Genomic DNA, 12509 nt, shown 5'->3' on the forward strand with positions numbered 1-12509 from the left:
CAAACAATTTCATCCACTAATTGTATTGTTGGAATGAGACATAGCAAGACTTGCGTTGGCTACTAAGAAAGTTAGTAGCCGGTGGTCATCGGGTTAAGGAAAAGCTTGATAAATATTTGAATGATATGGGTTGTCTTTGAGTTTTTTAGTGTTTAGTATTGTGTATAGGACAGCCTAGATAGACTGTAATGGACCTTTAATGTTAAGTCTCAGTTAGTTACTCTAGTATATTTGTAAAGGCATTTAAAAAAGGGCCATAACTTAATACTACTGAGAATTAATTTTGGGAATGATATTATAAGTAGATCACTAAAGCTGAACACTGAGCTTAGGTCAATATGTAAGGATGAGTATTTTGAACAGATTGGACTTGTGGGATTAGTTTGATGGGAAAGGGAAAGCTTTTTGGAATGGATGGTTACATTTAAATAGGGTAGGGCTGGTATGTTTGCAAGGACTGTTATCTCAGCTTTAAGGGCAGCTTTAAACTAAGGACAGGATAAACTAAATGCAGAAAAAATATCATGTGGAGAAAAGTATAGAATTATTTATAGAATTAGTTTTAATGGTAAGTTGAATTGTTACTGTTGTAATGATAGAAGTATAAGAAATATATCAAATGAACTTGCACACTAGTCATAATGGAGGATTTTGATATAATTGGAATAAATGAAACTTCATAAAATGTAGACAGTTTTGATTATAGATTTTTCTTTGAAGTACAGGGTTATAGGTTATTTAATAGTGATGGAGTACTAATAAAGAGGGGAGGTGTAGCCTTATTTGTAAAATGTGAGTACTGTCCTGGAGAAATTGAAAATGTCAAAGTAAATGGCAAGGAAATTGAATATGTAGGGTTTCAGTTAATGGATATAGGGGGAGAAAGTGGAATTTGTTACTGACCACATGATGAAATTAATGAGAAACTCTACAGTGAGAATACAATTTTAGCTGTTATTGAAATTATAATTGTGGGACATTTTAATTTCAGACATGCTGTAGACTTGGAAATGTTAGAAACCTACTTGGTGCAATGCTATTTTAGTTTTATTATTAACTTCCAATAGAAAAATTATTGAGAGTGTAGAGACTGGGGAGTATGTGGGTGCAAGTGATCATTACTCAGTTAAGTATTATGTGGAAATGAGATTTTAGATATAAATAAAAAACAAATTTTGAGTAATGCAGAAATGATTATCTGTTGTGAATTAGGACACTGAATTAATTGGAGGTACTGATCAAATGTGGAGAATTTTAAAAACTAAATTTTTCAGTATTCAAGATAATCACATTCCTTATGGACAGGAAAGGAGGCTGTAAGCAAAATACCAGGTTGGTTCACAAAGAATATAAGGAATGAAATTAAATAAATGCATTGTACATTTAAGAAGTTTAAGTTGACCATCCTGATGGAAGATTTGGAAAAATACAGAAGGTCATGAGCTGATCAAACAGGGCATTAGAAAATCAAAAAGGGTATATGATAAAAGGTTGGCTGAAAATGTAAATATTAACACTAAGGATTTTTTAAAAAACATTTATATATAAGCAAAATGTTAAGATGGGAGTATGGACTTTGAGTTATGATAAAGGAAATCTCATTTCTAATAACTGTAAGATAAATTAGGTACTGAATTTTATTTTTCCAAGTTTTTACTAAAGACCATTTAAGTAATATTTCTCACCCTGAACCATTGCTAGATGGAAGAACAGGATCAAACAAGATGATTAATTAATTCTGAGCTTGTTTTGAGAAATTTGGAAAGTTTACAGACTGATGAGACTCTTGGACCATATAATATTTCTCCAAGGATTTTGAAGGAGGTTAAGGATTGGATAAGTGACCCACTTGCTCACATTTTTTTTAAGTCTTTCAATAGTGGGTAGATGCCAGATGATAGAAAATTGACTAATGTTACTCTTCTTTTCAAAGGAGGTGATAAAAATCAATAGGGGGAAAATATTGTCTTACTAATCTTTTGACATTCCTTGAAGAGGTTATTGCTAATGTGGATTTTGTGCATCTGGATTTTTAGAAAGCATTTAACAATTTGCTGCATAAAATGCTTGTTAAAAAATAATATTTATAGGTGTGGGGGTTAAATTGGCTCAATGGATATAAAAGTGGCTAGAAGGAAGAAAGCAGAAGGTTGTTATAAATGGAGGTCATTTAAGCTGGATTAATGTCACAAGTGTTCAAGGCTCAGTGTTTAAGAACTTTGCCTTTTTTAATTTATGCCATTCAATAAATTACTTGAATTTGTTGATGATATTAAGTTATTTGGTGTTGCTTGCTGTGAGAAGGACGTTGCTACTTTGCAAAACATTTGAATTATTTAGTGAGTTGGGAAAATAAATGGAAAATAGTTTTTCATTATAATTAATACAAGGTAATACATGTGAGTTACCATAATTTAATTTATAAATGTGATTTTTATAACAATAATCATTACAGAAATGGACCTGTATGTTCTGCTTGATCAACTTCTTAAGCCATCCAAGTAGTATGCTATTGCTAGTGATTTGGCAAATGCAATTTTAGGTTGTATCTACAAAAATATGAAATATGTCTAACAAGGTTATAATTTAATTGTATTGGTCATTTCTTAAGCCACATTTGAAATACAATGTTCAGTCTTAGGCTTCTTATTTTGGGAAGGACATTGAATTTTTGGAAAGAGTTCACAGGAGGGCTACTGGGGTGATATCTGGAATGGAAAGATTGTTATACAAGGATAGGTTATAATCTCTGAAATTGTTTTCTGTAGAAAAGAGAAAAGTTAGAGGGGATCTGATTGAGGTGTTTAAGATTGTTAAGGGAACTGGTAGTTTGACAGAGCCATAAAAATCTGCATTGGAGACCAAAACGAATAATAATTCAACTTCATTGAAAAGGTTTTTAAACCATGGTTACCCTACCAGCTTCATCTCACTCTCCAGAAGTTCCCATCCTCAACAAGATAACAAAACAAAACAAAATTGCTTTACCATATTTCCATAAATTAGGACAGAAATTCAAGAGTTCAATATAAGAGTTTATTTAAATTTTGTAAAACTCCTCCAGAACACCCTAATGAAAGTGAAACAACCCATCAACAACATAAAGCAAAAATAACTCATCTACAACATCTTTATGTGGTAGTATGTTTGGTTAATTTTTTTGTAACTATTAGATTTTGAAAAACAGATTCTGCAAAATGTATGTTTGAAAATATGAAAGAAAGCATTACATTTAAAGGCCAAAGTTTTATGTTGTTCAGATAAAACTGATTGGGTTGAATGATGTACTACTTCTAATTTTTTACATTAGCATAGCATATAGTCTCTTTGAGTAACTGAATAACGTAGTTACTTTGTTTTGGTTCACTAAGGGCGAAGTTGATGATATTTTTACTCTGTTTTGCAGGAGCTGGAGAATCTGGTAAAAGCACAATTGTTAAACAAATGAAGTAAGTTTCTTTCTTTACTGTAAGTTAAGGCTAAATCATTGTGATAAAATATACAGACAGACTTAAGTAACAAAACAGTGTCATCAATCATTGCTTTATGCACTTCAGGAACAAAGTACATTTAATGTCATAATCCATAACTTTATGCACATGATGAACAAAATAATATCACAGTATTTTGCATTACATACTTATAGAACACAAAACAGTATCACCATTTATTGGTTTTATGACATGACGAACACAAAACAGTGTGATCATGTACTGTAGTGTTGTGCCAGTTGCTAATTAATTTAATAGTGCCAATCTCAGGTAACTTAGTGTAGAATATGTATGCTTCAATTGCCTAGAAGAAAATGTTAGTTATTTCATACAATTTGTTTGTTTTTATATAATTTGACATAGACTAGTGTTTATGCAGTTCTTCATATTTGTTAGGAAACATCACATCAGTGCTCGAAAACACCCATAAAATGAATCTTACGAGTGTTTGTTAGAGCCCCAAACAAGTCTGTCACAACTTCTGCTGTTTTTGGCCCACAACTGGTTCTTTTATTCTTACTAAGAAATAAAAACATTTTTGAATTCCGATCCTGTTATTATTTGTCATGGCATTGGTCATGCAATCAGCTGTTGTTTCTATACACGGACAAGTTCACATATAACTTTGTGTGTCCCTGTTGACTGCTAAGACTGATACTTTAATTCTAATTGACATAGAGTAGCGATGTTACATGTGCTGTAATATGTCATTTATGAAGTATATTGTTGTATAGAGACATCAAATATTTGTAACTGAAAAACTAAGTCAATGTTTTAAAGTTTAAATTACAAAACTTGATATTAATTATTAGCAAGTTCAAGTTTTAGTAAATTTGATTCTGACCCGAACTGCATTTGATGAACTACTTTCACAAGGCTGAAAGAGCTGCTGTGTTAATTTAAGGTCATAGTTCAGTGAGAAGCTGTGAACATGTCTCAACTTACCCAGCAAAACTCTGTTTTCTTGACTGAAAAGCAGTACAATTCAGTCAATACAAGTAACTTTTATTGTCCAGTTTTGTAGACAAAGAATCAAGATATGACATCAGGCCACAAACAGCCTCTGTGGACTGTTTACAGCCCTCATGTTTTTCTCAAATGTGAAGGACTGATTTATGTTATGAGTTGATTGAGGAAGAAGAATTGTAAATGGTGCATTATTTAAGCTTTTATATTTCATTTTTGTTACTTAATTATCATCTTGAATTCTTTAAATTAAATAATTCACAAATTAGAAAAACTTTGAACTCCCATAACAGTCAATACACAAATATTTCTTCCCAGCAACCAATATAATGTAGAAATTTAGATATGGATATTATTAACATCATAGTTGATTTTCACACTTACATGACATAAAATAATTCATAATATATTACTTAACACACTTGTGTACTGGTGAAACAACATTTTCTGTTTGTATTTGAATTATTTAAAGATCAGTGGTTACCTATTATTCGTTCTTTTTCTGTAGAATTATTCATGAAGCTGGTTATTCTAAAGATGAATGTCTTCAGTACCGACCCGTTGTTCATAGTAACACCATTCAAAGTCTGATGGCTATCATAAGAGCCATGGGTCAGTTGAAGATTGACTTTGGTGACCCAGTTAGAGTGGTAAGTTTGTTTCATAGTAATATTTTCCTGACGAAACTAATGTGTACGATTTTTTTTTAATTCAAATATTTTAATCAGCTCTTTGATTTGAGAGTGGTATGCATGGTGTGCCAGATGAGTGTGTTTTGTATCATGAATAACAAACCCATGACTGATATTTTGCTTCAGCTTCCTTTGGGTTATTGCCTATAGATTACACATTCCTTTGGTTCTTTTCTTTCTTGGTTCTGATAATGAAAATATGTCTAAATACATTAAATGTTATATTAAAAGCTTAAATTAATAAAATTATGTACAATTAAAATTTATTGTGCAAGATATAACATTTTAAGAAGCTACCTGGTTTTCAGTTCTCTGATATACATCTTATTTTGGCTTTGTCTTTTTGCTAATAAAGAAAGCAAAAAGCTGTTAAAACATTAGAATTTCTAGTGTAATATTCACCATTTTGTTAAAAAACTTCCCAGTTTTGTGTAATAAAAGAAACAACTTATTTTAGTTTTAGCTATTTGCTCTGCTATTACTTTAACTTTTTCAGCATGGGTTTGGTCCCAGGGACTGACCTCGTAACCATTTTGTGCTTGTTATAGTTTCATGCTTTTCAATTAGTAAGCGTATGTTCACGACATTTGGCAGATTATCAGTAAACATTACAATGCTTTCGCATGCAAAATATAAATTTTTTCATTTAGTCTTAAGGTTTGTTAAGCAGTGTTTTTCTCATGTCTTTTTTTTTTATGCATCAAAATTCCTTATAATGTCCAGATAGTTATCAAAGACTTCTTAAGAAAAAACTATATTTTATCTGTTATTTTCACTAACGAATCTCTGTACGGGTTTGGTCAATTTGACCAATCTCATAATTGTCATAAAAAATTAGAAAATAAATATAAATTATGTATTTTCATTCTAGAATGACTACAAATTATAACACGAAAACATAAATGTTTAGACTAAATAGCTTAAATCTCATAACATTATTATATTGACCTTTCAGTCGTGCCTGGCTAACATTACAGAAGTCACAGTGATGCGACAGACGTGCAATCATGTTACCATATCCAATAATATAAAACTGACTTATAGTCTTTACAAAGTGACTTGTCTTGGCTGTGTTTTTGTGGACTAGTATTTTGTAAAATACAGTCACATTTCAATTATTATGCATTATATATATATATATATATATATAGATTATTACTATTTAGAAATAAGTTCTTAAACTTATTTTTCTTAAAAAAAGCAAACAGTTATCTCTTCTAGCTACAGCTTTTGTACTAGGTAGCAGCTTGTTGGTGCTTGCTTAAGCCTTAAGAAATTTTACATGTGGAGGATGTGAAACGAAATAATTTTTTTTGGTTTTATATATACATTTGAAATAACCAAAAAATCATAAATTCTATATCATTACCACAGAATTCCATTATAATTTATAAAGTTTAGTAACTAAGCTGTATTTGGTTTTAAAAATATATGAAATTTCAAACAGGCTAAAAATTCAATATACCTAGCACAAAGTTATGTCTTGAAAGAAAGAGATGATGCCGGTATATTTGAAAATGGCTGAAAAAAACCACTAGGGGGACATTCTGGGCTCTCAATTGGTTATTCACGTGTCATACTTAGAATTAAGTATATATAAGAGACTTTTTCCAAAAAATGGAAAGAGGTGAGTGGGTCTACTGTGTTTGATTCAGTATATGAGTTATATCTCGGCAAATAGAAAAAATAGGAGGTTCTTATTTTATATTCTAGTTTGACAATATCAGTAATTTGAGTTCCTTAATCGTACATAACTATATACTTTGTATTTTAACAAACTGTACCCTACTGTAGTGACATACTTTAATGACAAAAAGGAAAAGGTAGTAAATGTATTACTATTTTATCCCTTTAATTTGAAAGTCAATGTGTGAGAATATTGCAGGACTCCTTCCAGAAAAACTAGCTTCAAAGTCCTTAAAGTGTGAAAATAGTGCATCATTGGCTGTTGACAATGCAAATGTACAACAGGGAGAAAGGAGTTGCAGGTTGTTTTATAGAAACTTAACCCTGAAATGTCGCCTCTTTCATTTGGCAGCAGAAAAAAGCAGCAAAGAAGTTACAGTATCAATTTGAATAAATTCTTGTTGACATTTATTACTATTTGGACAAGAGTGCAAATAGGAAACAAGAACTACTTAGAGAATTTCAGAATATGTGTGATGTGGAGACTCAAACTATTCTGAAGCATGTGTGCACATGCTGGTTGCCTCTTGGAAAATGCTTACAAAGTTTAATTGAACCATGGAGACCTTTGAGGCAATACTTTGTAGCCAAACATGATGAAATTTATGTGAAGGCAAAGTCGGTTCCATGCAGATCAGAGGTATTAGTGGAGAGAGTTATTGTTTAGAGAAATGCAAAGAAAAACATCCAACCAGAGACAGTCTCTCAATGTGTTTCCTGGGCAGGAATCTGGATCTTCTTTGGATGGTTCCTCTAAGAAAGTAGCAGACAAAATTGCAAAAGCAAGTGAGAAGGTACAGTACACACCTGACACCAAGTCACCATGAAACACTTGCTTGTGAGAGGGGAGACTACCAGTTACTTACAACAAGAAGATATGTTGTATATGCATTATTCCTGAACAATTATATTCAAATCTTTGACAAGTATAATTTGAAACTACAGTCTGAGGATCCACTCATCCATTGCTTTATTCAAGGATTTGTCAAGCAGACTTGTGACACCATATGCAATTTTGAATTGTTCAAATATTTTGGATTTGGATTTCAAAGACAGAAAACTTCAGTTAAAAAATGAGAATTTGGTAATTGGTTATGAAGTTGAGCTTTTCCTTGTAATGCTTTACAAAGGAAAACAGCTATCTTTTTATGAAGATGTAAGAAATTACTATGAAAGTGCATTGGAATGTAGGAAGGCTTAGCTTCCACTTCAGGACAAAACTTTGAAACATGCAGAAGTAGCAGACATATTTGTTAGAAAAAGTTGTTCTTTGAAATCGGTAAAGTACCTTGTTGGAAAATTCAAACCATTCATTGCAAGGGATGCACCTTGGTCCAGTACAATGAACTGTTTCCAGCAGCAACTTCTCACCTACCAGGCTGATCCATTAACTGGTGTAGATCTCAGTAAGTGAACAGACAAGTGTTGGTATAAAACTGGAAAAATAAAAGATGAGCTGTGCACTTTTAAATATGATAAACTCTCTATAGTAATGAAGTCTATGCTTGTAATACCACACAGCAATGCAAGTTGTGAGAGGGTTTTCTCGCTTCTCTGCAGAAACAGGACAGACTTTCGAGGATCAGTGTTAAACTCCACCTTAGAATCAGTGCTGATAAGGAAGATGGAGATGGCACAATATTACAACATTACCAACCGCCATTTTTAAACTTTCTCCAAGCTCTTGTTGTATATTAAAGAAATATGTAATTAAACGAGTTAATATAAATATATTCTAATAAAATTGATATTTTAAAATACATTATAATTTAAATTTTCATTTCATCTAACTTGAATTTCTCAGTATTTCAATTAAGCTGATATAACAGGAAGGAAAAGTGAAAGTTTGTACTTAAGGCTATGAATCTATAGAATTGACAATTTGATGGCTGCCTTTATACCTTCAGTCCCTCCGGAATTAATGTGTTCTCACTCAGTGTAATTTAGAGATCCTAAGATTAAGTTTTACAGTGTTGATAACCTTGAGATTCTTTTGAAATGCCGTAAATTTAAACCACATGTTAACTAGACACGTCCCCCGGCTGAGTACAAGCCAATCTGCAGGTAAGATCAATGAAGGGATTTTGTCTCACGTAAAAGGACCCTTTGTTCATTCAAGTTAACCAGTTTTTGGACATCAAAGTTTTAGGAATTTTATTCCAAATGTGTTAAATTTGCTTACTCTGTTAATGGAAATTGACAGGCATGCGAGATGTAAGTCTTATGTCTGGTAGCGCCAGATGACAGCAGAGAAGTTGCTGGTGGCCGGTGCTAGAAGCATCAGTTTGTTCTGAGAAGAGAGAGAATTGTTTGTGACTTAGTTTGTGCTAACTAAAAAATGTTTAAGTTGTTCATCTTTAAGAAAACCTCTCTCCATTATGGATAGATGTCTGAAGAAACATGCATCACACAAGAAAACCTCAAGTAATGCACAAATGCAGCCTAGTTCCAGTGGCATTGGTGATTATTGTGTGTCTTTGGGGTCCATGGGGGCTTGGCTCCAATAATTTCTGGATGTGTGGTAACCATAACTATGGATCCATGGGACTACAGGTCCTTCAGTAAGGGTTAGTCATTCAGTTCACATCTTCATCACCATTATCCACCCAACTTGTAGGGTTTTTATCTCCCACAGATCTTTGGATTTTGGAACTTAGTCCTATGGCTATCAGAATTTGATTGATCTGGGGGAAGATTTAGAGTCATGCTAGTTCTTCTGGGGTTTTATTCTCATCAGTTGTTGGGCCTAAGAAGACAAGAGATTGGTGTTTAGTTATCAATCATTCTCATCTATATCAATGCTTAGATTCTTCAAGGTTCACAAGTGACTCATTCCTCAATCTGAGTTGGCTTTTTTCAGTAGGATTGTGGATATCCAAGTTCGTTGTAGTTGGCTCCTATCTACATATTGCCATAGTGGTGGCATTCCACCACTATTGACATTTTTTTGTGCACAAGGGTTAGGTACTGCAGTTTTAGGTTTTTACCTTTGGATTAGCATTGGCATCACACAGCTTTTTCTTTTCACCTCTATTCCCTAGGACTGGGCACACACCATTTCATGGATGACTGGTTACTGCTTGCACAATCTTGTCAATTGTCAGAATGTCACACCCGGATTTTACTTTCAGATACAACCAAGGGAGGCTTCATTTTCACAGCTGAGACATCTATTCTTGCTGCAATTCGATATGTTGTCAGCCTGTGTGTTTTTTATCCTCTTATATCTCAACAAGGCTCAGTTGATTCCCATCTAGCTCCACACTATGGAACAAGAAGCCCAACTCTTACCCACCTCTCCTCCTCCTCCCACTGCACAGATGGTTCTTTCTCTTTTGGGAATAGGGACATCACTTGAATCACTCATGCCTTTGGGACATATGTACAAGATATCCTTTAAATGGTTTTTATGCGATCAAGGGATCATAAACATCAATTCATTAGATTACCCAGTTTCCTTATTCAGGATCATTCTTCGATCTTGGGGGGTTGTTAAATTGGGACAGTACTAAAATTGGGGTTCCTCTGCCGCCACCTTGTCCAGAGATCCAACTCTTCACGAATGCCTCCCTTCAGGAATGGGGTGAATACACCAACAGGCAGGAATTCCAGGGTCTACACACTGATGACAAGGCACTAGGGTTTAGTCCTTCTTGCTCTTCACAAGGCAATGCTTCAAAGTCTGGGTTTATTAAATCAAAAATCATCAGGCTTCACTCCAATAATTACACAGTGGTGTCTTGCATTTCCCATCAAAGAGACACTTGGTTCAGAGCCCCTTGTTTTAAAATCTTTTTTTTAGGACCACTCCTATCATATCACCCTACTAGCTTCCCATGTTCCACAGGTGATGATTGCAGTAGAGGATCAATTGTCTTGACCCAAACAGATTCTTCCAACAGAATAGGTGGTGCATCGTAAAGTTCTGTGGGATTGGCTCTCATTTTGAAACACTGATGATTGGTGGGTTGGCCACTCATTGAACATCCCACTTCTGGCAATTTGGTCTCCAGTACCTCATCTTCGGGCTTTGACAATGGATGCATTCTGTCAGGATGGGATGGGATTACAACTGTAGGCCTTCCCTCCACTCTATATGTTATCCAAGGTACTAACTATGATTTCTTTATGTTGATAGCCACGGATTGGCAGCTATACCCTGGTTTCTGCTGCTGGGGTACCTTCAGGAGTGCCCACCTTTTCCACTTCCTCTTTGGCCATCTTTGTGGAAGCAGCCATGATCTGACATGGTACACCCAACTATCCAGAAGCTCAAGCTTCAGGCATGGAGGTTATGCTGTCCTTCACTCGGCATCGGGGTTTAATTTCTAAGGTTGCCATGTATCTGTCCCAGTCTTTGCTTAGTCCTGCGATGGACATTTATCAACGGATATGGCACATATAACAGCAGTGGTGTATTGAGAGGAAGTTGAATCCACTTCGATCAGAAGTGCCAAACATAATTTGTTTTTCAACCTCGCTCTTTGGCAAGGGTTTTGCATCTTCCACAATCGCCCTTTATAAGGTGGCCTTATTGACTACGAGTTGATACTTGAGATAACAATTCTTTAAATTGCTTTAGGGTCTTTTATCCCAAATGACCATTACATGCTCTTTTCTCAACACCTGTTTGTGATCTTAGTTTCATATACCATGTATCACTTTTACCTGAAGGTTTATTTTTCATTGCTGCTGACCTACAGACATTGCCAGTCAGAGTAGTTTGCACTGATTGTCCACAGGAAGCTTTATTATTCTTCCTACATCATCAGACTGGTTCTTCTTATCTAAGACACTGTCAGCCAGTGATGGGGATAAAGCCTTTTCACCGATTCATCCGATCACTATTTCTCACTTCTTTGGCTGATCAGATATCGATCATTGTTATGTCCATTAAGGGTCTTGAAGGTTTTGTTGCCCGCACTAATGCCTTTAGAGATGCTAGACAATGACTGTTTATTCATTGGGATCATTCAGGTTCCAAAAAATTACACCCAGTTACATTGATGGAGTGGGTATAAAATTGAACCATATCACTTATACTGGGCTATCTTCGAAGGCGAGGAATCTTCTGAGAGTCATGTCTAATCAGATTTTTTATGTTTTTAGGGGCCTGGTTGATCTACCTACTGGAGGACATTGTGTGGACTGGTATATGGAACTCCCCAAATACTTTTATCTCACATTATTTGCATGATCTGGCAGTATTTGCCTATGAGGGATTTTAACTACCCCCTGTAGCTACCTTAACCACTTCTGCTAGATTATACAGAGGGGGTGAGTATTTTCATTGCTACCTTTCAGGGTCCCTTACCTCATTTTCATAGGATCCCACTCTGTGGCGAGTGTTGTCTAAGCAGGTGTGCTTTTATCAAACCAATTCTGCACTAGAAACCACTAATTCAATATACTTTATCTAGGTTGCAACAGGCTCTGTAGAAATTAGGTGTTCCATAAGATCACCTAGAGACTAACTGGGTGGTATTACTATACTATGCTGGATCACCACTCATGGACTATCATGAGTAAAGAATAAGGAGATCCTACCTGTCCTTGCCAATCATTAGATTGAATAAATTGGGGTCAGTTTGCTTTCAAAAATTTAGGAAACTTGGTTCACCTATTGCACTGTTTCCAGAGCACTGTTCCTCAGGATTCTCCAACACGCATTACC

The 12509-nt window shown here is 34.6% G+C and overlaps 1 protein-coding gene across 2 annotated transcripts in view; it reads left to right on the plus strand.

The window, feature by feature from the left end:
• The window catches only part of LOC106470804 (guanine nucleotide-binding protein G(i) subunit alpha), a 71407-nt gene that overhangs the window by 21827 nt on the left and 37071 nt on the right, over window positions 1–12509 (plus strand). For both annotated transcript variants that reach the window (XM_013931369.2, XM_022399446.1), the window contains exons 2-3: window positions 3407–3449; window positions 4966–5107. In XM_013931369.2, the coding sequence (XP_013786823.1) occupies window positions 3407–3449; window positions 4966–5107 (185 nt within the window). The remainder of the gene's footprint in view (window positions 1–3406; window positions 3450–4965; window positions 5108–12509) is intronic.

Source organism: Limulus polyphemus, unplaced genomic scaffold, assembly GCF_000517525.1.
Source record: "Limulus polyphemus unplaced genomic scaffold, Limulus_polyphemus-2.1.2 Scaffold4226, whole genome shotgun sequence".
In the NCBI taxonomy this organism is placed as follows: domain Eukaryota; kingdom Metazoa; phylum Arthropoda; class Merostomata; order Xiphosura; family Limulidae; genus Limulus; species Limulus polyphemus.